Source organism: Meleagris gallopavo, chromosome 1 (assembly GCF_905368555.1).
Source record: "Meleagris gallopavo chromosome 1, MGAL_WU_HG_1.1, whole genome shotgun sequence".
NCBI lineage: Eukaryota > Metazoa > Chordata > Aves > Galliformes > Phasianidae > Meleagris > Meleagris gallopavo.
This window is the reverse complement of record NC_139404.1, coordinates 48411327-48430902: the sequence shown is the minus strand read 5'-3', so window position 1 is coordinate 48430902 and position 19576 is coordinate 48411327. Positions and strand designations below refer to the sequence as shown.

General features: G+C 40.0%; 2 protein-coding genes and 1 non-coding gene across 3 annotated transcripts in view; all 3 read right to left on the bottom strand.

Moving 5' to 3' along the window:
* Window positions 1–642, bottom strand: FMC1 (formation of mitochondrial complex V assembly factor 1). Its single transcript, XM_010710137.4, has 2 exons — window positions 342–642; window positions 1–249 (listed from the first exon to the last, which is right to left on the bottom strand). Exons 1-2 carry the CDS (start codon window positions 468–470, stop codon window positions 55–57), a joined length of 324 nt encoding a protein of 107 aa, XP_010708439.2. The 5' UTR covers window positions 471–642; the 3' UTR covers window positions 1–54.
* A 275-nt stretch (window positions 643–917) lies between these two features.
* Window positions 918–990, bottom strand: TRNAR-CCU (transfer RNA arginine (anticodon CCU)). The gene has a single exon. It is a non-coding gene; the product is annotated as a tRNA-Arg (tRNA).
* Window positions 991–1340: 350 nt separating this feature from the next.
* Window positions 1341–19576, bottom strand: part of UBN2 (ubinuclein 2) — a 58353-nt gene continuing 40117 nt past the window's right edge. The window contains exons 13-17 of the mRNA XM_031552086.2: window positions 18640–18682; window positions 16567–18102; window positions 12520–12766; window positions 11709–11798; window positions 1341–10591 (exon numbers count right to left, since the gene is read on the bottom strand). Of these exons, the coding sequence (XP_031407946.2) occupies window positions 10542–10591; window positions 11709–11798; window positions 12520–12766; window positions 16567–18102; window positions 18640–18682 (1966 nt within the window). The 3' untranslated portion in view covers window positions 1341–10541. The remainder of the gene's footprint in view (window positions 10592–11708; window positions 11799–12519; window positions 12767–16566; window positions 18103–18639; window positions 18683–19576) is intronic.

Genomic DNA, 19576 nt, shown 5'->3' with positions numbered 1-19576 from the left:
TTCAGAGCCGAGGGCGTTTATTTGGTGCCGAGCAGCGGGCGGCACGGGGCGGCCTCAGCCCTTCCCCCCCGGCTGCCGGGGCAGCCTGAAGCCCACCAGCCCCGCCACCTCCTCGGGGGATCGCTCCCCGCGGCCGTGGTACTCGCGATGCAGGGCCTGGTGCTGCCGCACGCTGCGCAGCAGGCACAGGTAGGTGGCGGCCTGGAAGTGCAGCTCCTGCTGGGCCCGGCACAGCTTCTCGCTGGTCACCTGCGGGGAGAAGGAGCAAAAGCCCGGAGATGGCAGCGGGAAAAGGGCGGCGGGAGAAGGGCCCGGAGGCCGCCTCTCCGCCCGCGCCGTACCCGGTGAGCGCGGAAGGCGGCGAGGATGTGCCGGTAGGCGGCCGTGTCGCGATAGGCGCGCCCACTGACGTGCCGCAGTTCGCGGAGCAACCCGCGCAACGTCCGCAGAGGAGAGCCCAGCGTCGCCATCTTCCCGCTCCTCTCCCTCCGCCAATCAGCCGCCGGCTACGCGCCGCAGCGACCAATCAGAGAGCGGGCAGCTCGCACAGTTTTCCGCCCGTCTGCAGAGGTCAGATGCCGAAGGTCGAGCGCCCCCGTCGGCCGTTGGGCGGAGCGACGCGCACTCACGGGGTTGAGGGGCGCCGGAGCCAAAGCAGTCACCGCCCACCCGCTGCGTCACGAGGGTGGATGTCGAAGCGCGTGGTGTAAGCGCTGCGTAATGAAAGAGGATCAGCCGCAGACAGTGGGCATCCACCTTGTCCAGGGGCCTATAGTAGGGTCGCGAAAGCCGCATTCAGGTCGTTATTAGAACAGCTCCTACCCACCACCTGTTCAGCGTCGAGGCGCCCCGCCGCGACCGCGCATCAGAAAACAGCAATGCTACAGCTAGCGGGAAAGAAGGAAAAAAAAGAAGTCCACCCCAGATGGGACTCGAACCCACAATCCCTGGCTTAGGAGGCCAATGCCTTATCCATTAGGCCACTGGGGCTGCTACGAAAAAGTGTCTTTTCCGGCGCCTACTTGTGCCCTATCGCCTCCCCTCTTCCTTTTTTAGACACTGTCTGGCGGGCGCTGATTGGCCAGCATCTCCGGTCCCACCTCCCTGCCACGGAGCCTTCTGGGAGCCGTTAGGCCTTCGTTCGCCGGCGGCTCAGGGATGTGGCCGGGCAGCGATTCTGAATGGCTGCCTTTCCCTCTGTGGTTGGTCGGCTCAAGAAAGCCTTAACAACTGCTCCCCGCTCGAATTCACAACAAAGGAAAATCCCACAATAAGCCCAGACTAATGGCCTTTTACGCGGTGCACTTTTCATCTTTTGTGAGAAATCACACAGACAGGGCTCATATGTACATTCCTCTTTATTTAATACAGCACAGACACATAACAGATAAAAAAGAAAACACTCATGAAAAAGCCTGTCGCCATCAAGGACAGGGCACAGCTACACCCAACTGCGTAAGGCTCCTACTGCAGAACAGGGCCTGCTGCCTAAACGTGGAGCCCAGAGCAAAACTGCTGCCAAAAAGGAGAAGGAAAAAAAAAGAAAGAGGGAAAATCCCTCCAGGAATAGGTGAAGCAGGTGGCACCTGCAAGGCTTCTTGTAGGACACAAACACTGCTACCTGTTTGGACCAAAGCAATAAGAGAAGAAAGTTCTGCAGCTCTTCTTGCAGAAGCCCAATAACCCTGACTTCTGAAAACGCCACCTGTCTCAGGGATGGAAACCTGAGCATCTGGAAGGAGTGAAAACACAGAGTAGTCACAAGAGATTTAATTAGTCTCCCTGATAGGGCTTTGCCCGTCACAGCTGGGAATGTGCAAGAGAACAAACCAGCTTCCCAATTAAAAAACTAATAGTCACTGAGCTGACCAGAACTGTACACGCTTGGAACCAATGCAGGCTTTTGTGGCAGCAGCTTCTTCCTTCTCCCTCTTCAGTTCAGGATGGAAATAAAGCAGGCACGAGTTCCTCTGGCAAAGAGCCTTACACATTTTTAAAAAATTAAAATACAAAAAAGGGAGACAGGTGTATTTACAAAATCCATGGCTGGTACAGTACATCATTTTTAAGACACACTAAATGCTACAATCTTTCAGGTCCTGAGATTATTACCAAAAAAAAAAAAAAAAAAGCAACAACTCAAAACTTGTGTTCAGGTCCAGTTTTATAAGGACAGAGGAAGGAAATCACACATTTAAAACACAGTATTCCTTGACGTTAGTGGAACACACCTCTCTAAAAATCCAAAAGAAAGTGGTGCTAATCACCCAGCCGTAGCTGTGTTTGGTTGTTCAGGCTTGCGGTCACAAGAGGGGAGCATTTCACAGGGGAGTTTCTCTGGAGAGCAAGCCAGGTAAGCACCTAGCCGTGAGGATTCTCTGATACTAAGCCTTACAGTCTGAAATAGGCAAGTATTAAAAAGCAGGAAGGTGATCAGATGCAAATTCACACTAAACTGAGTAGAACATCACAGGAATCACCAATTCGAAGAGGTCTACCATCTTGCACCACTTTGCTTAGGGCAGAGGCCTATGAAGAATGCCAGTTTCGTTTGTAAGACAAGTGGCCAACTGTTTCAAGCTACACCAAGAAAGGCAGGAAAATGCTTTGCCCACCATTTTCTCTGCTGTTGACTTTACATAGCTTCCTTCATTCAGCTGGGGATCAGCAAGTCAGGTGGGGTTAAGCTGATTATATTTAAACTTGCTAACAGTACATATCCTACATGTGACAACAAGGAGTAGAGGCTAGACTTCTGTCAGTGGGAGGACCCTGCTGCCACTAGTTGGATAGGCAGGGGTTTATTTGAAAGCTCTGCTCTTGATTCAGCCTCATCACCAGGCAGAACTGCAGGGACTTGCATCCACACCTGTATCTTCAATGAAACATTCTGAACATCATACTTTTGTATCACCAGAAATTATAATCACAGATGCCCTTTTACTACAAGCAACCTGACTTTAAGCTAGAAAATACCAACATTTTTACGGATTACTTGTGAAATGCTTCTAACCCTCGGTAAGAAGACTACAAAAGACAAATCACAGAACAAGGGTACTAATTTAACAGCTAAAATATAACTGCTCAGTAGACTTTTTGGAGAAAATAGTAGTAATGAATTTCGTATTTTTTTTTAAATAGTAGTCCAAAAATAGTATTTCTCCATCTATTTTCAACAGGGATCTTGAGAACTATGCGAGAACATGGTACTAATTGCTACATGATAGAATTACCGGCCATAATACACACACTACAGTTCTCACCTCTGAGCTAAACTGTTATTTGTAGTTACAAACAAGACTAAAAGATCAGTCAGGAATAGCAGGGGAATCACAACTTTGCTTTTATTTGAAGATCCAGCTACTGTGTAGCTCATACCTGCCCTTGTTTAGAGACAACTTCATTTAACTGAGAAACTGATTTAATTCACTTCTGATAGTGGAAGGAAACACAGAATCTTGTTATCTTCTCCCCGTATCCAATCTGCACATTAATAAACAACATCACTACAGCTTCTTAAAACCAATTTTGAGAGCTGACTACTCCAAAAGCTCTCAGACTGAAACATGTCACAAGAGGCGATTTTAGATTCCCTCATGAAGCAACTTCATGAGGCTTGACAGTAGGTGTTGCACCAGCAAGAGGGTTTCTTTTTCAATATACAAATTTCTTTCTTCACTTTAACAAAACGAGTTTTAAAGACATTCAAAAAATATTCCATTTTCTTTGGGTAAAACTTGAACATGTATTAACAGGGTAGCTGGGGGAAGGAACACACGTAACACTTAAATATGTAATGAATACTTATCTGCATAGTTGATATTAGTGACTACTAATCAAACTAAGGCCTTATCTGGAGAAAGTTGAGAACACAAGAATGTTTCTTCTCCCACCTCCTACTCCACTGGTGAAATCTAAGAAGTCTCAAAGGAGCGCTGGCTGTGTCAGCAGCTACTTGGCCTGGTCTGCAGCAGTGTTATCTCCCAGCTGGGAGATTTGGGTCAATTCTCTCACCTTTTTCTCTTGGCAGTGAACAGTAACAAATGTAATTGTACCTGTTCCTAGAATATATTTGCACATCCTGGAGCGTGATAGGAGTTAGTGTGCATTGCTTGTTTTGGATTACTTCACTATGAAGAAAAACTTGTTAGTTAATGGTTATTATATTAGCCGGAGCTGAGGGCAAGGGGAGAGAATGAAATTCACTTCTAGATACAAAACACAAAAACGTCATTCTTCTAGAATTGCTCTCTGTAGAACTATAGCTGTCAAAAAATGGCTACAAAATAACAGAACTATGTCCTTGACTACTGACAAGATTAGCACAGTATCATCTACAAGGGGTGTGGAAAAAAAAAAAAAAAAAGGCCCTAGGGGAACCTTTGTCCTTTGTGCTTCCCCAGTTTTGCCATGCTGAGATCTCTCAGCGTAACACAGCAGCAGAAGGGCATCCCACAGCCCCCAAAGGCTATTACAGCAGCAGGGTATCACTGGGTCAGAGAACACGGACAATGAAGCCATACCAGAAGTTTCCACAGCCAGAGCACTCCCCAATGCAATGCTAATCTTTCACATTGCCAAGTCAGCCTACTTACTTAGGCAGTGATTTCTAGAGTAAGCAGACACTGATTTTTGAACAGCCACGTGTGAAAAGCACTGCAACTAGCAGCACCAGCTGTGGATACCTGATGTCTCAATCAGGCTAGGATGAAGAGCAGACGTGCCTTAAGCAACTAACAGCAGAAGAGACAAGTAGGAGCAATTCACTGCCATGGCTGAATTTGGCCAACTACTGAAGTTGATCTCAGCAGCTTACATAAGGCAGATAAGGAAGCACTCTAACTCCATCTGAACAAGCTACCAGCAATAGCATTTTTTCTGACTGGCACCATTAGAATGGTAAAGATTAAAAAAAAAAACAACACAACAACAGGAAAAGAAACGAAAAACTATGGCCTAGTTTAAGCAGGTTCACTTGAACGTGATATAGCAGTTAGGCTGCTTTCAGCCACAGGAACAGGTTGTATTTGATATCCTACTTTTAGCCCTCTAGATGGGTTGTCAACCTCAGTATGAAGGACTCTTCTAGCCATTCTCACTCTGGTTTCTGAAAAGAGAAGGTAAACAGACCCTTTTCATACTGCAGCTCAAAACTGTATCTTCCTCAGTGGAAACACATCACAGAACTAGCAGTCTAGTGATGCTTATGTATGTTTAGCACTTGATCAACAAATGAATTGCTAATTTCAGGTACATGTGATTGCAACAATAGTAAGTTACATGTATCCTCAGCACAGAATTATTAAAATTACTAGAAGTTCCACTACAGATTGCTAATTTTGTCAGAGACAAGGAAACAAGCAGACACTGTTTTTAGAGTTCTGCACCTAACAATACATGATCTTACTGTTATTTTAAGAGAACAAATGAAATCTCAGCAAGAAAAATTACAAGACAAGTACTTGATGTCAATGATTTAGGCAGCTTGCAAAGTACAGTCAAGTTAAACTTCAGAGTAGTTGCACTCTTGCAGTTGTAACAAGTTCCTTCTTACACATAACACATGGTAGGAAGGGACAGTTTTAGTAAATGTAAGAATCCTTGCACAATTCAGTGTCAAAAGACATGACAAGCTGTACACAGGATTCCTTGAGATTCATCTCCACTCAAACTTGTTGAAAGCTATTTTAACCTTCTTCCCCCACTCCTTACAGTTATGTTAGCCACACATTTGCTTCAAATTCAGTAATAGTGTGAAGTGGTCCAGTATTTAAAGTTGTCTGTTGTATTTGTAAACTAATTAAGACCCAAACTTAAAACCTTCAGAGAAAAATGCAAGAAGTTCCTTTCCCATTAGCCACTTCTTCCTTTCTCTCACACACATTTACACACTCACACACACCCCCCTTTACTGTACTGCCACCTTTGCCCAAGCATTCATTCTTCACATGTATGCAAACATTAATAGAGACAGCAGAATGGCGCACTATACGTTACAGGAGCCTAAGGAAAACTGCTGTGTGTGAATGTGTGCAGGTGTGAGAGAAAAGAAAGGACAAACATACAGAACCAACGCCATGGTACAGCAGCTATGAGTCACATACGTTACACACTTTTTTCCTTCTTTTCTTTTTTTCTTTTTTTTTTCTTTTTCTTTTTTTTTTTTTTTTTTTTTACAAAAGGGAAAAATAGTATAACAGCATAAAGCCATCTTGGCAAGCTTAAGATTTTCCTCCAAAATGCCTTCCAGCACTTCAGGATCTCTGAGAACAGTTTAAAGAGGGTAGGGGAATAAAATAAAAAAAGGCACTTAAACAAAGGACAAAGGCCTGAATCAAGTAAGTCATGGAGGGTAACAGCCACTTCACCAGAGCTCGGGCCAATCAAAAAAGCTACCAACTTAAAGTTTTTTCAAAATTAAAATTGCATAAAGTGTTAATTAATCAGTCATTTACCTACTGCTTTAACTTTCTGCATCATTTTATGAAAGAAAAAAACCAGTGTCCCTTTAGTGATTTCCCCCCAGTTCAGCAAAAGATGAAAGCTAGGTGTGGGAGGAATCCTTCCATGGCTTGGCCTAACAGCAGGCTTTCCTGCAACGCCATCTGCAAAAAAAACAAAAAACCAACTTCCAGAACAAAAACAGGAGAGGGACTACTGTGCCTTTAACAATTCACTCAAAAACAACAACAACAACAACAAAAAACAAACAAAAACCACAACAACCCACTAAAAAAAAAACAACACAAAAACAACCACAACCCAAATACCCCAACACCTCTAATCCATCTGTGGGCAAAAACTACTCAAAAGAAAACAAACTGTAAACTAGATTAAATTTTGCTAATAAATACAGCCAAAAAGTTCATTTTATGAATGTAGCAGCAAATGTGATAAGGTTAGTTGGGGTCCAAGACGACTCCAAGAGGGTTAATGGTTCACACAACTGTTGTCAGACTGGGAGATTGCAGGATTTCTCTGTTTTCATGTCCTCAAGGATCTTGCACCAAGTGGAGAAGGAGTGTGGAGGAAGGGTCAGGTAATGAAACTGAGGGACTGAAACAGGCTCTTGGCACCTGTCCCACCCCCAGATCTGTGCATCAGACAATTCTGATTGGATTCAAACAAGAAGCAGAACCCAGGCAATTAAAAGTTACTTCTGATTAGCAGAAAACAGATGTGAAACCCACAGCATCCACACTTGTGACTTACTAATTCAGTAATAGTCATGTCTTGAATCAACTGACAAGGCTGGACAAAGTGATTTAGGCCGTTAGCATCTTGGAGTAAGAGAATACCGAAGTAATAGTCCAAGGTATCAGAAATTTTGCAGCCCATTTTTCATCTAGCCTGCCACCTTCTTTTTACTTTGCAAATGTCTCAAAAGGATTTAAAATAGCTACCGTGGCTTTTGGGACTTTGGATCATGTTGCAGAAAACATTACCTGGAGAGTTTTAACATCTAAAGCCTGTGTCTGAAATTATTGCTTGCATTTGTTTAGGGCTTTCAGTGAGCTTGACGTGGTAGCTCATGTACAGACCCCAAACTGAGTTCAGCCCTGCTGCCTGGAAAAGACAGCTCTACTTGGCTTTCTTATTGCTTGTGAATACTGAGGGTTATTTAATAAGTACAACTACAGTGTATTTATTACCAAAGGCCCTTAAAAAGGAGTAAAAATCTGGGGGTAAATGACCGTAGGAGAGCTGCTGTGAAGAAAATAGTAAAATATCAAATTAATTTTGCATCTGGACATTGCAGAAATTTTTCACTTCCCCATCCTGTTTGTGCAACCTGCAAAGGTCATTCAGAACCACTCTGTTATTTCCTTTAATTTGGCCTTGCTTGACTTAACACAGATGAATAGGGAAAAGGCAATGCAGATCCGTTCATTACTATGCTGCTGATTCCAAGCAGCTCAGGAATATAACAACTGAAAACAGCTAGCCTCCAGTGGACTGTCTGAACTTGCTTCAGGAAGAATGTATGGTCATCTTCATGCTTGCCACCTTCCTACCTATTTTCACCAGCTCACTCATTCCTCAAGACTCAACAGGCCACACAGACAGGATGACGTCCTACCCTCAAGATTTGGAGTAGATACCCCTCAATTGAAGGTGAGGCATACTTCCAGGAAGAGAGGGATACTGAAAGGAAATTTGTGCTGTTACTGTAAGTCTCCCAGTAGAAAATTTCATGAAGCAACTACGAAGACAAAAGATGCCAATTTGAATGAGATGCCTTGATGAAGAAAACACAGAAGAGGTAGAACTCTTAGGACAGGGTTGTTTGGTTGTTTTTTTTTTTGTTTGTTTGTTTTTGTTTTTGGTTTTTAGTGTGGTTTGTTGTTGTGATGGTGTTTTATTTGTTTTTAATATATTGCTGCTTGATGGCTCACTGCTGCAACTCCCTTAGCTACTTGCATTATTAAAAATGTACCAGGTTTGACAGAATTCAGAGAATTAACATTGTTAGGCTTCCAAAAACTTCTCTTCCTTCAACCCTTCCTGGAGAAAAGAAAGAAAATCAGATAAAGTTGTACTCTACATAGCTTGTGGGATTTAATGTTCAACAGAATACGCATATTATTAGGAATGCAAGAGTCTGTGTAGCTGTATGTTTCAACTCTAAATAACCTTGACTGAGATGCAAGCTCATCTAATCAACATGCCACATACAAAACATTAGCATTATCTAAAAAGCATCTAACTGGCTGACGCTACTGAGTGAAATTCAAGAACTAATGTATCTTATTTTAATTCAATGTGTCTTTTACAGAAGTGTTGTGCAAAAACATTTATTGCTGAGCTCAACCCAACATTTTTATACTAAATACACAATATATATTATTTTAGATTCATGTATATATATATTTTTATATAAAATTAAAATGAGCTCTAAATAGAAAAGAAATTGTTCTCTGGTCTAAGAAAAATAAGTCACATGTAAAAGTAACCTGAAAGCTATAAGTTAATCTAGCAAAAAACACTGAAGATTCCTTATCCGTAAGTCAAAGTATCTCTGGAAGGTGAGACAACCTGTAGTCATTGGCTCAAACTCACCTCAAACTACTGGAAAGACTAGGTATTAAGAATTTCAGCATCTCTGATCAAAGGAATGTTTCAGGGTTGAAGGAGAAGGACATAATGCCATTTTAGTTGCTTCTTTCTCCTTATGGTTTATTTTAGTTTCTGCTATTCTCACCTTTTATCTGACAGCACAAGGGACTCAACAGCATAGTTCTGTTCTAGTGGCAAAAGTGCAACATGTGCTGGATACTTCCTAATCTTACAAATGAACCAGTCCATGTATTGCTATTAAAAAAAAAAAAAAAAAAGCCAGCTTTGCCATCTTGTGCTACCATGTAAGGAAGAGTTCAGGTTGGAAACTCTTCAGGCCAGCAGGGGCTAGAAATGCTGGAGGCAACCCAATCAGCCCCCGGAAGAGAAGGCACCTCTGGTCGCTCTTGAACGACTCCTCTTTGGCTAATGCCTGAAGCAATATCAACTTGGCTCTGGAGTAAGTAAGTCACATTCCGCTTTCCTTTACTAGCAAATCATGATAATGCATGGCTTTTGGGAGCAGTTGCCCGAAAGATGAGAAAGATCTAAAATGGGTAAAGATGCGATAGAACACTACTTAATTTTAGTAGGATAAACAAAAGGGAAGGGAAAACAAAATTTAACAGAGACAGAAAAAAATCATAGAATGCCTTTAAAAAACAGATGTAGGAAAGAAACGCTAGCTGACTAATAATATGTGGCTTTTCCTTTTCTGTAAGATGAAAAATTTCCAAACATCTTTCCTCCCTTGAGTAAGATCAAGAAAAAAGAAAAAAGAAAAAAAAAAAAAAGCAAGGATCAAATGGTTTCCTAGTAGTCTCTCACATCTCATGTACCAGGAGATCTGTTTTTGAAGACAGCTCCTTGGGATTAATGTAGGCTCTCTACAGCCAAACAGCCTTGTAAAGCTGGAAGAATGCCTACATCAGAACCTGCATTTCTGTAAGTTTTTAAATACAATGCAAAGTATCCCAGCACCACCTCTACTCTACACAACCTTTGGCCCAAAACCATATGGTACACTCAGGACCTACATACAATCTTATAGCGGGCACTTCAGGAACTAATAAAGTAGATGACTTCACCTCATGCAATAGATGGAGAAACCTATTCTAGCTCCTCTCATTATTTCAACTCTTTATTGAAGATTACCCAGAAAAAAAAAATGTTTGTGCTGCTGTGGGTTTGACAATCAATTTCTTTTAAAAGCCAATCAGAACAATGAAAAAAAGTTTGTTTCTTTAGGCGAGATCAAACTACGACCAGTCTGCATGACCAGGAGGAGGACCAGTCCCCCTTTTTTCCTTCTCTCTTTGATCAAGTATTGTTTTCTTTTTCTTCTTCCTCTCACCACAGTGCTTGGGATCAGAATATGTAAACATTGACAGAAACAGCAGCCCTGTGACAAATAAGCACTTCCCCAACTGGGCAGATTCTGTCAGCCAACCAGAACTGCTTCAGCTCCCTTGCTTGTCCAGAAGTCACTGGTTTTTCCGCTGTAACTTAGTGTCCCCTTTACTTTGGCCTCCATCTGTAGTTTAAAAGACAGGAAAAGAAGTGGAAGAATAATAAAAGCATGAACAAAATTTATAACTTACAACATATTTGGAATATTCATCTATAACATCACCAAAAAGTGTATTCTTTATAGTGTAGAGGACTTCATATATTTTCTATAGATCTTTTATTATTTTGGTTTAAATAGCACTGTTGAAACCCAAGACATCAAGCCATATACCTCAAGATACCACCTCACTAAAGGTAAGCTGCAGCTCTGAATACCAAAAAAAAACAAAAATAAACCAAGAAAAATCAAGCTTTTCTTTACTTTCTAAGAATTGTAGGTCACTCCAAAGCCCTTGTGGTGACAAGAAAGTTGAAGTTAGTACAACATGCAGGTGATTGGTCTATTTTCAGAGCCCTGACACAACACTGCCCAGTTTTTGGAGCCAAGAACTCCAAAAAACAGGACGATGAATCCACAGAGACACTGGTACCTTTCATGTTCCCCTTCCTAGCTCAAAATAATACCTACGAGTGCACTACTGAGACCTTTCAGTACTAGGCTTGACAAGCATAAAAAAATATTCTACTTCAAGCTACTCCTCTCAAAACATGTAACATTATTATCAATGTTAAAATTCTAAGGGAAGATTAATGTTCCATTAAGAACGTATCACACTGTTCACATGTGCACACGAACTGCAAGAAACATCAAAAAGATTCTAAGCTTGAAGGACAGTTTGTCCTCCAAAGGAGAAATTAAGAAGTAGTGGAAAAAACAATCCCCTTCCAGTGTAGACTACACAGCCTGTAAACAATCATGAGAACATCCAGTAAGTAGTAGTAGCTTTTTCTACTGGTGAAATTTGGAGGCTTATGTTTCTACAACTGCTATGATAAAGTATTATTGATATTTTTGAGAGTTTTTTTGTTTCTGGCATTGAACATAAACAGAAAAAAAACTGCTCAATTTCTAAAACTACTGCTGTAACAGAAAGTGCACTACCTGCTGTTACCAAAGCTTGTTCTTCTTCCTGTCTTCTCCAAACCAATTTAAAATAGTGTACATTTTATTTCAGTCCAGAGCAGAAATATAACTTGTTTTTTTAAGTTATAAAAAGTAGCAAGAGAAATATTATCTTTACCTGTGTAAGCTTGCTGCAAGTGAGCAGGTAGAGGTGAGTGAGATAACGCTGCTGCGTGCTGAGCACCTGGCTGTAAACCCTTCAGTAAGTCTGAGGAAAAAAAACAGGAGAAAAGCAAGGATGAAAAATAAAACTAAAAGACCAGCTTTGCATTTGTGAAACAGACATTAATGTAGTAGTGTGATAATTTGCATAGATTTCTGAAGACATCTCAAAAACAAAAATAAATACATGCTAGTATTCTGATGGCTGGTATACAAGCCAATAAAACATACCTGTTCAGAACTAGTTAATCAAAGTCAGAGCAAGGCTCATACCTCACTACTGGGATGCAATTCTTCATACTATTTCCTTTGGCAGAAAGGCCAAAACTGATACAGATTAAAAGCTTAAATAATTTCTTTTAAACAATCCGAAATAGTAAATCCTATCTTAGTTCATGCTTTCTTGTAAGAAAGCGGTTTGGCACCAGAGGGTCTAAGCTAGGGATATTTCAATGAATCATTATTTCAGGTCTCATCTTTGTATTGCGAAATAAAGAGAATATTAAGACATTTCTTTCTAAAGACAAGAGAACAAGTTAACTCAAAAATGCATGATAAAAAACAACTATACTATAACAGTGAAGTTATTATCACCTATCAAAGGTGGTTCATAATATTCGGATAATCACATAAAAAAGTTTTACCAGAGAAGAAATCACATTTCTTCTCTTGTACTCATTATCTCAGAACTACAGCACTTCCCTTCTTAACTTCTGTTTTCAGGATGCCTCTTTCCATACAGCAGTGTGATAAGGAATTGCACTCACTTTGAGTTAGGCTGTGGTGGAAAGCCGCTGAGGTAGATCCCGAGGTGGTTGTCACTCCAGCTGTGTCCGTCCCAAAGCCAAGCAGCTCCAAGGGAAACTGGAAGGGCACAGTCACAGGAACAAGGCCACCCAGCATCCCAAAAGGAGTTAATGGTGCAGATGTCACGTTCTGACTGGTTACAGACAGGGGTGATGCCATGAGAGTCAGAGGTGAGGCGTTAGCCAGTAATGATGCTCCTGCTGTTGACTGTACAAAGAAAAGTAGTACTTCAACATTTAAAAGCTTTGAGTTGTGCCCTCTAGGGAGATAAAAACTGCTTACTGCTAAGTGTGCTCTGGTTAAAAAGGACATTAAGCTATTAATAGATATCCCCTTAGCCATGTAGGAGCAATTCCCACTATTCACCTACTTGTACAAACAAGCACAAACATATGTCAGATTTACACATGCAAGGTTCACATCTTGTTTTTCTTGCCAGCTTTGCAGATAATTTCCTTTAAATTATCACACATGTCTGAAGATCTTTAGAAGCACATTATTCCTCTCCCCTTTCCAAATACAGGTCTTAACACAATGCTAACCATATTTCTAAAGAGACTTCTTCGAAGCGAGAATTTCTGAAAACTCAAATCCATACTTAAGAACCACCACACTTCAAGTCAGGTTACCAGGATGCAGACATATACACACAAATATATACATATTGATGTTTATACACAAACACACAAGTGAATATTTCAAAGCAAGAGGCAAGAAATGAAAACTCTCTCCATGCCACATACGTCACAAGTTAAATTCACCTCAGTTTAAAAATGAAAATGCATGATTAGCCAGAATATTTTAGATACAACTTTTCCCAAATTACATTAATTCCTCTGAATTTAGAAGCTGTTTGGTTTGTTCTTATTTAACAATCTTTCATTCACTAAACTTACAATAATTTCATAAAGTAATGTTCAGTTCTCAAGTTAGCTATTAAAAAACAGTAAGTACAGAGAGAAGCATTTTGACTTAGACTCAAACTCATGTATTTAGATGTTTGAGCTATCAAGATTCAGAGACTGAACAAGGCTCAAAATTTGTGCATTTGGACAAGTAAGTCTTAACTAAACCCAAAACTTATCTCCCTGAGTTGTGTAATATCAACTTATATCAACAGCAAAGTGATAAAAACTCCTAAAAGAGAAACATTTTCTATTATCATTTGGGTCTTAAGATGTTTACATGAAACCTGCTAAAGAAAGGTTAGTGCTGCTTAAGACAACATTTTAAGATCGTATCCCTGTGAACGCAAGCAAGTACAAAGCAGACTCTCATAAGAAATGTTTCCATTGGCCATCTTAAGAGTGACAGTTGCTAAGACTTCATTTCACAAGTAGAAAACGGTGGATGAAAACACTGTAAGAACATACATGTTTGGTCACTCTGGATGTATTAATTTCACACTAAGCCCATGTACAACAAAATGGCAACTGTTCACTATGTAATCTTCACTGTACAACAAAATAAAAGCCATGCAGCAATCTCTTACAGTTCTGCCTTTGCAAAAGCTTCAAACCAGAAAGAAGCTTTTTAGTGTGCTCTGTCAAGAACCTATTTACTTGAGGGAAAGTACTCACAGAGAGTGCCATAAAGGAGCTGCAGTTGAAGTGCCATCTCAACTATGTCAGCACCTCACAAAAGGTTCAACTCGGTCATGTAAATTCGAGTCATTAATATCCTTAGAAATCTAAGTGGTATTCTGCTCAAGCGTATCAATGATAGGTAGAGCTTAAGGAAATAAGAAAATTGCTCAATTCCACATTATTTTGGTTTTATGTTCTCAAAATACAACATAATATACTTTGTTAAAATTTTGAGGAGCTACAGCAGGTGCAAGTTTATATCCAAGTTAGCAACTGTACCAATCAAGTAGGAAAGGAGGGAAATGCTTATTGGAAACTCTTCCTAGTTACAAACACCTTTTTGTCATCACATGAAATCATATTAGTTTGATCTTCCATGCAAGTAGACCAGGATATTCTAAAAAGCAACATCTGTACTATCCTTATCTGACAGATCAGTAGCATCTGATTTAAACAGGAATGAAATACCTAAACATTTAATGGAAAGGAAATTCACTTTCAGTCTTTCGCAATGTATTAAGGGTAACTAAGCTCTTACTACATATTACCCAGCAAGTCTTTAAGGCCAAACAAGTCCTATTATCACAGATCTTTCTTCCTTCAGTGCACTTTGACTGGGTAGTTATTTGATTATCATCTTCTCTTGAATATACTACACTGACTGAGCCTCAGTCTGCACTGAAGGAACTCTTAGTGAATGTTTTATCCTCCTCTGAAAACTCTCTTGAAGTCTTTTACATTACCAAAGTACCTTCTAAAGTGTCAAGAAAAAAACAAAACATGTGAAGTCACAATTATTAACTTTGTAATGCCATATGTAATTCAGTTCCTCTAGCTGATTTCCTCCTTCCATATGCCAGAACACTTTATTTTGTTGTATTACAGTATGTGCTCATGTTAATTGATTATCCACCACAATCTCAGCAGCATCTCTCTTCAACATCAGTCTGCCAAGATGCATTTTTCATTATCCAAGTGATCAATGTCTCTACAAAAATAATGATTTCCCTATAACTGCACAAGGTTTGCAGGAACTGATCTCATAATTTACATCACACTACTCATTTCTTACATCCATCAACTTTAAGAACTACTACAACCATTTCACAATTTCTTCCACATCACAACAACTGAATCCAGTGGATATTGTGGATTCCACCAAAAAAATCATCTCCAGACCATACACTGCAGCCTTGTTTGTGTCCAGGCACTTTCCAGAGTACCCAAACTGCACCACATTTAAGCTTAGCTCTTCTCTAAACTGCTTGTGGTACCTCTGTGGACATTATACAGGGCATGTATGGCTGGGTTTTCTTTCTTTTTCCTCCATTCAGAGTACCCACAAATAAGGAGAAAGCTGTATCAGAATCTGTCAAACACCCTGTTTGCTCCAAGATATGGCAGGGTGAAAGACCACAGAAATACCTCATGAAGATCATTTTCTTCTTGTTTTTCAGCTGCATTAAGAAAAATTAACAGGCTAAAAGATTATTATAAAGTATTATGAAAACCTGAGTATATATCACTACCACGCAATAGCTATGTACATCATTCAGAAAAATACATCATTTTTCTAGCTTGCTACAGACCAAGACTCTAATTTACATTGATATAGTCTTTCTCAACTTAAGTAGCACAGACTTCACAATAGAGAGAGCACTATAAAAAGAGAGGAATACTTCAAATCATCTCACTAATTAAATTGTTCCCAGTAAGAAGAATGCATAAAGTAGGTTGTTTTCTGGGCAAATAATAGATTTGCATGGGTTTTAGAAGATTGTGTTTTCAAAACATTTGTATTATATGATTTCTTTTTTTAATCTTCAGTGTAAAAGTTTTGCACAAATTTTCTCAAGTCTTTTCTATTATCTTTACATATAGATAAACCTCTAATTCAGTTTGATTAGATCCTACAAAGTAAAATACATATTTAATAATCACAAATGCCTAAAAAGGTTCTACATTGTTAAATACATGCCTTGCATTATACTCTAACCTCCAGCTTTGTAAACCAATCACAAAGCTTGTCTAAGAAGACTTTTTATATAAGCATTCTTTACAGGTAAGTAGGCAACAGTACAGAAATTCAATAATGCAAGACAAAACTGCACACCCTGAAAATATGGCCACACAAAGCTCACCTTTTATAGGGCTCTCTTAAAGAAAAAAAAAAAATTATTTCATACTGCAGACCAACTGTTTTTTTTACTGAGGATTCCTTCCATCCCATCCCTGAATTTTACATCAGTTGGAAATACCTATTCACTGTTGTGAAAGTGCTTCATCCATATTAGCATTTACACTTAGTGAAGTGTCAGCATTAAGTTTGATTCATTTTCAAAACAAGATATTGTAAGAAAGAATGTTTACAATGTGTGATAAATATTAATGTCAGATTTAAATGTAAACTCAGATGCATACCTGCACACTGGCTGCTACAACTGGAGACCCTGAGGCAGAAGATGGTCTGTGTGGAGTTGACAATTGTTTAGTAGCACCCTGTGTTCCACTTCCTGCTCCCCCAGACAGACTAGTCCTACTAGCTCCACTTGAGTTAAGGTTACTGCCTCTGCTGGCAGGTACATTCATTCCAACTCCACCCAAATTAGTTTTACCAACAGTTCCAGAAGGAGAAGAGTTGGGCAATTTTGAAGAAGCCTGAGGGTTCTTTGCAGGCTGAAGGCCTGAGGTGCGATTAGAGGGCAGCAAATTCATTGTGGGAGACTGCCTACTGATATTTACACCACTGGTCTGTTTATGTAGGGGAGTGTTGCTGGAGTGACTACTCTGGGAAACTAGTGCACTTGAACTGGAAGAACTGGGTGTTGCTGCAGGCCTGGGGGATGAGGTGGACTTAGATGAAAACTTAGGGGATGCATTGGGCTTAGGTGTCACAGAGGGCTTTGATGCAGTGGGTTTGGGAGAGGCAGCAGGTTTGGGAGAGGCAGCCATGGAGAAGGGAGGCTTGAAACCCTGGGAAGAAACCTGCGACACCATAGCCTTAGCTAAATAGTTACTAGAGGTAGAGGTGCTGGATGTTGTCCGAGAAACCAGTGGGTGAGATACTTGAGAGCCACTTCCAGATGAGGGATTAGACAAAGGCAGGCGATACACTACAGACTTCTCTTGAGCTTTGATGACTGGTGATGAGCAAGACAGTTTAGGATTACTACTCAACTTCACCACTGGATTGGTCTGTGATTTACTAATAGTTGCTTGTAAAGGAGATACATATTTCTGCTGTATAGCTGAATGCTGGTGCACCTTTGTCATTTGCGACGTTGAAGAACCACCTTGAACCTCAGAAGATGATACCAAGAAGTTAGCATCCTTGGGTCTTTGAGAGGTGGTAGAAATAGCTGCTTGGGTTTTAGAGGAAGAAACATGAGTCTGTGAAGAAGCAGCAGCAGCTTGGATCTGGCTTGATCTCTGTAGTCCTTGCTGAAGTAGCTTGGCTGGCAAAGGCTCTAAGGAAACTTTAGGATTTTGAATTGAAGATCCAGCAATAAGGCCTGAAGAGATACCAGTGTGAACTAAGTCCTGGGGTTTCTTTGGTACTGGCCCTGTGTGACCAGCAATAAGACTTGATGAGTGGGGTGTTTGAGCGGGCTCTACTTTCTTAGAAGTTGCCAAAGGCAACTTACTCATAATGCTTGCCAGTTTCTCTTCCCTCAGCCCAGGGCGAGGTCTGGATGTTGGTGTCTCTATAGTGGACCCAAGAGGAGATCCCTTGGCACCATTATTGATAACTGCAAGAGCATCAGAAATAGAGTCCAGTGAGGGCGGGTGGAAAGAAAGGTCTTCATCCAGTGAGTCGTCCAAGCAGATAGTCTCTGGAGCTGGTGTGCAGCTAGAGCTGGATGGGGTGCAGACAGGTGCACCGGTACTCAATGCAGTAACACAACTTGAATTAACTGAAGATATACAGGTTTTCTGTTCTTTCTTTGGACTAGAGTCCTAAGAACAAAAAAGTAAGTAAAAGAGAAGTTTAACAGCCTTTCTAGAGTAGATTCAAAGTCTTCTTTAAATTAATACTGTTATTCTATACATTCAGAGGAACCTAAAACCTACTACTGAAGTTTCCATATTAGGATATCTATGATATGTTGATGTCCTGTGTGTGAATTTAATATTTGTATTTTAAAATCTTACACTGTTGCTTTACAAGGTTAAGAACAATCTATGCTGCAAAGAACAGGATAGTTAATTTGATCACTGGGTAGAAATTGCTAGAACTTTAACAGAACTATTACTTTCTTCATAATCAATTTTCAAAAAGCTATATAGCTTAATATTATGAGGCTATGCAGATAATCTCTTGTATTATATGGTTTAAAGCCCATATGATTACCAGCCAATAAGCTCTAACAGCATTTCCCTAAGGTAGGATTTTCTGATTGAACCCTTTTGATAGATTTTTTTTCTGGATCAGAGGCAGAAAACTGGCTGTACCAAAAGGTCATATATAAGTCAGATATGTAAAAAGGTGTTTACCTTCACTTTGGCTTTAGGTGCCAGAATCACTTTCTTCTTTGCCCTAAAGAGGAGAGATAAACACACGTCAGAAGACAGAAAGGCAAACAGTTTTAGTGCCACCCTGATTGTATTCCAATAAACTAAGAGGATGACTACTGGGCTCCAGCTTTTTTAATAGAGCACTCTTGAAATAGAAAATCTCTAAAAACATACTTGGGGAAAGAACAAGAATATCTTTAAACTACTGTTGTTGTCTTTTATATGTAAATTAGATGCAAAACTCACTGAATTACTGATACAGCCTGATGTATATCAAGTTAAGAGATGTTTTTTTTGTAATTTTTCAATTTAAGACATTTCAGTCCCTCACAGTCTTAGGAGCTTCTTTCAGCAGAGATTCTCTAAACGAAAATCACCAATAAAGGATAAAGGTTATGTAATTTCACTTTATATTGCTGTTGTTTTTTTTTTTTTTGTCACCAAAGCAGTAGTATACTTTATGTTCCCATTTGTATTTCAAACCACAAAACCAGTTTTCTTCTCCTCCAAGGCTTTCATTGCTTGTCCACTGTGAAATAGTTCTAACTACTCTTTGTTGTAATGAGCCATTTAACGAGCTCTCAGGTTTTTGTTTTTTTGATTGTTTGTTTGTTTTTAAGTGCAAATGAACATTATAGCACCAGTGGCAGTTTATGTATGCAAAGACAGTACTGAGGACTATCAGTTGCCTGTTTCAACATTTCAAATTGTGTCTAATTTCTATTTCCTCAAAAGGATTAACAGATTAACGCTTCACAGCTCTTATTCTCCTATTATAAGCAATATAAATAATAAAAAAAAAAATCATTTTGTAAGTGGACTTTGACTCAGTTTTGTCATTAACACTGTATATTTTCTACATAATCATATATATTATGAGAGTTATAGTTTGGGTAGTATGCAAAGCCATAATTGG

What these genes read in the sequence shown, in the direction of transcription:
- FMC1 (XM_010710137.4), bottom strand. Translation starts at nt 470, where the DNA reads ATGGCGACGCTGGGCTCTCCTCTGCGGACGTTGCGCGGGTTGCTCCGC. An exon ending in CCGCCTTCCGCGCTCACCGG is followed by an intron (nt 250 to 341) that starts GTACGGCGCGGG and finishes TTCTCCCCGCAG; the next exon opens with GTGACCAGCGAGAAGCTGTG.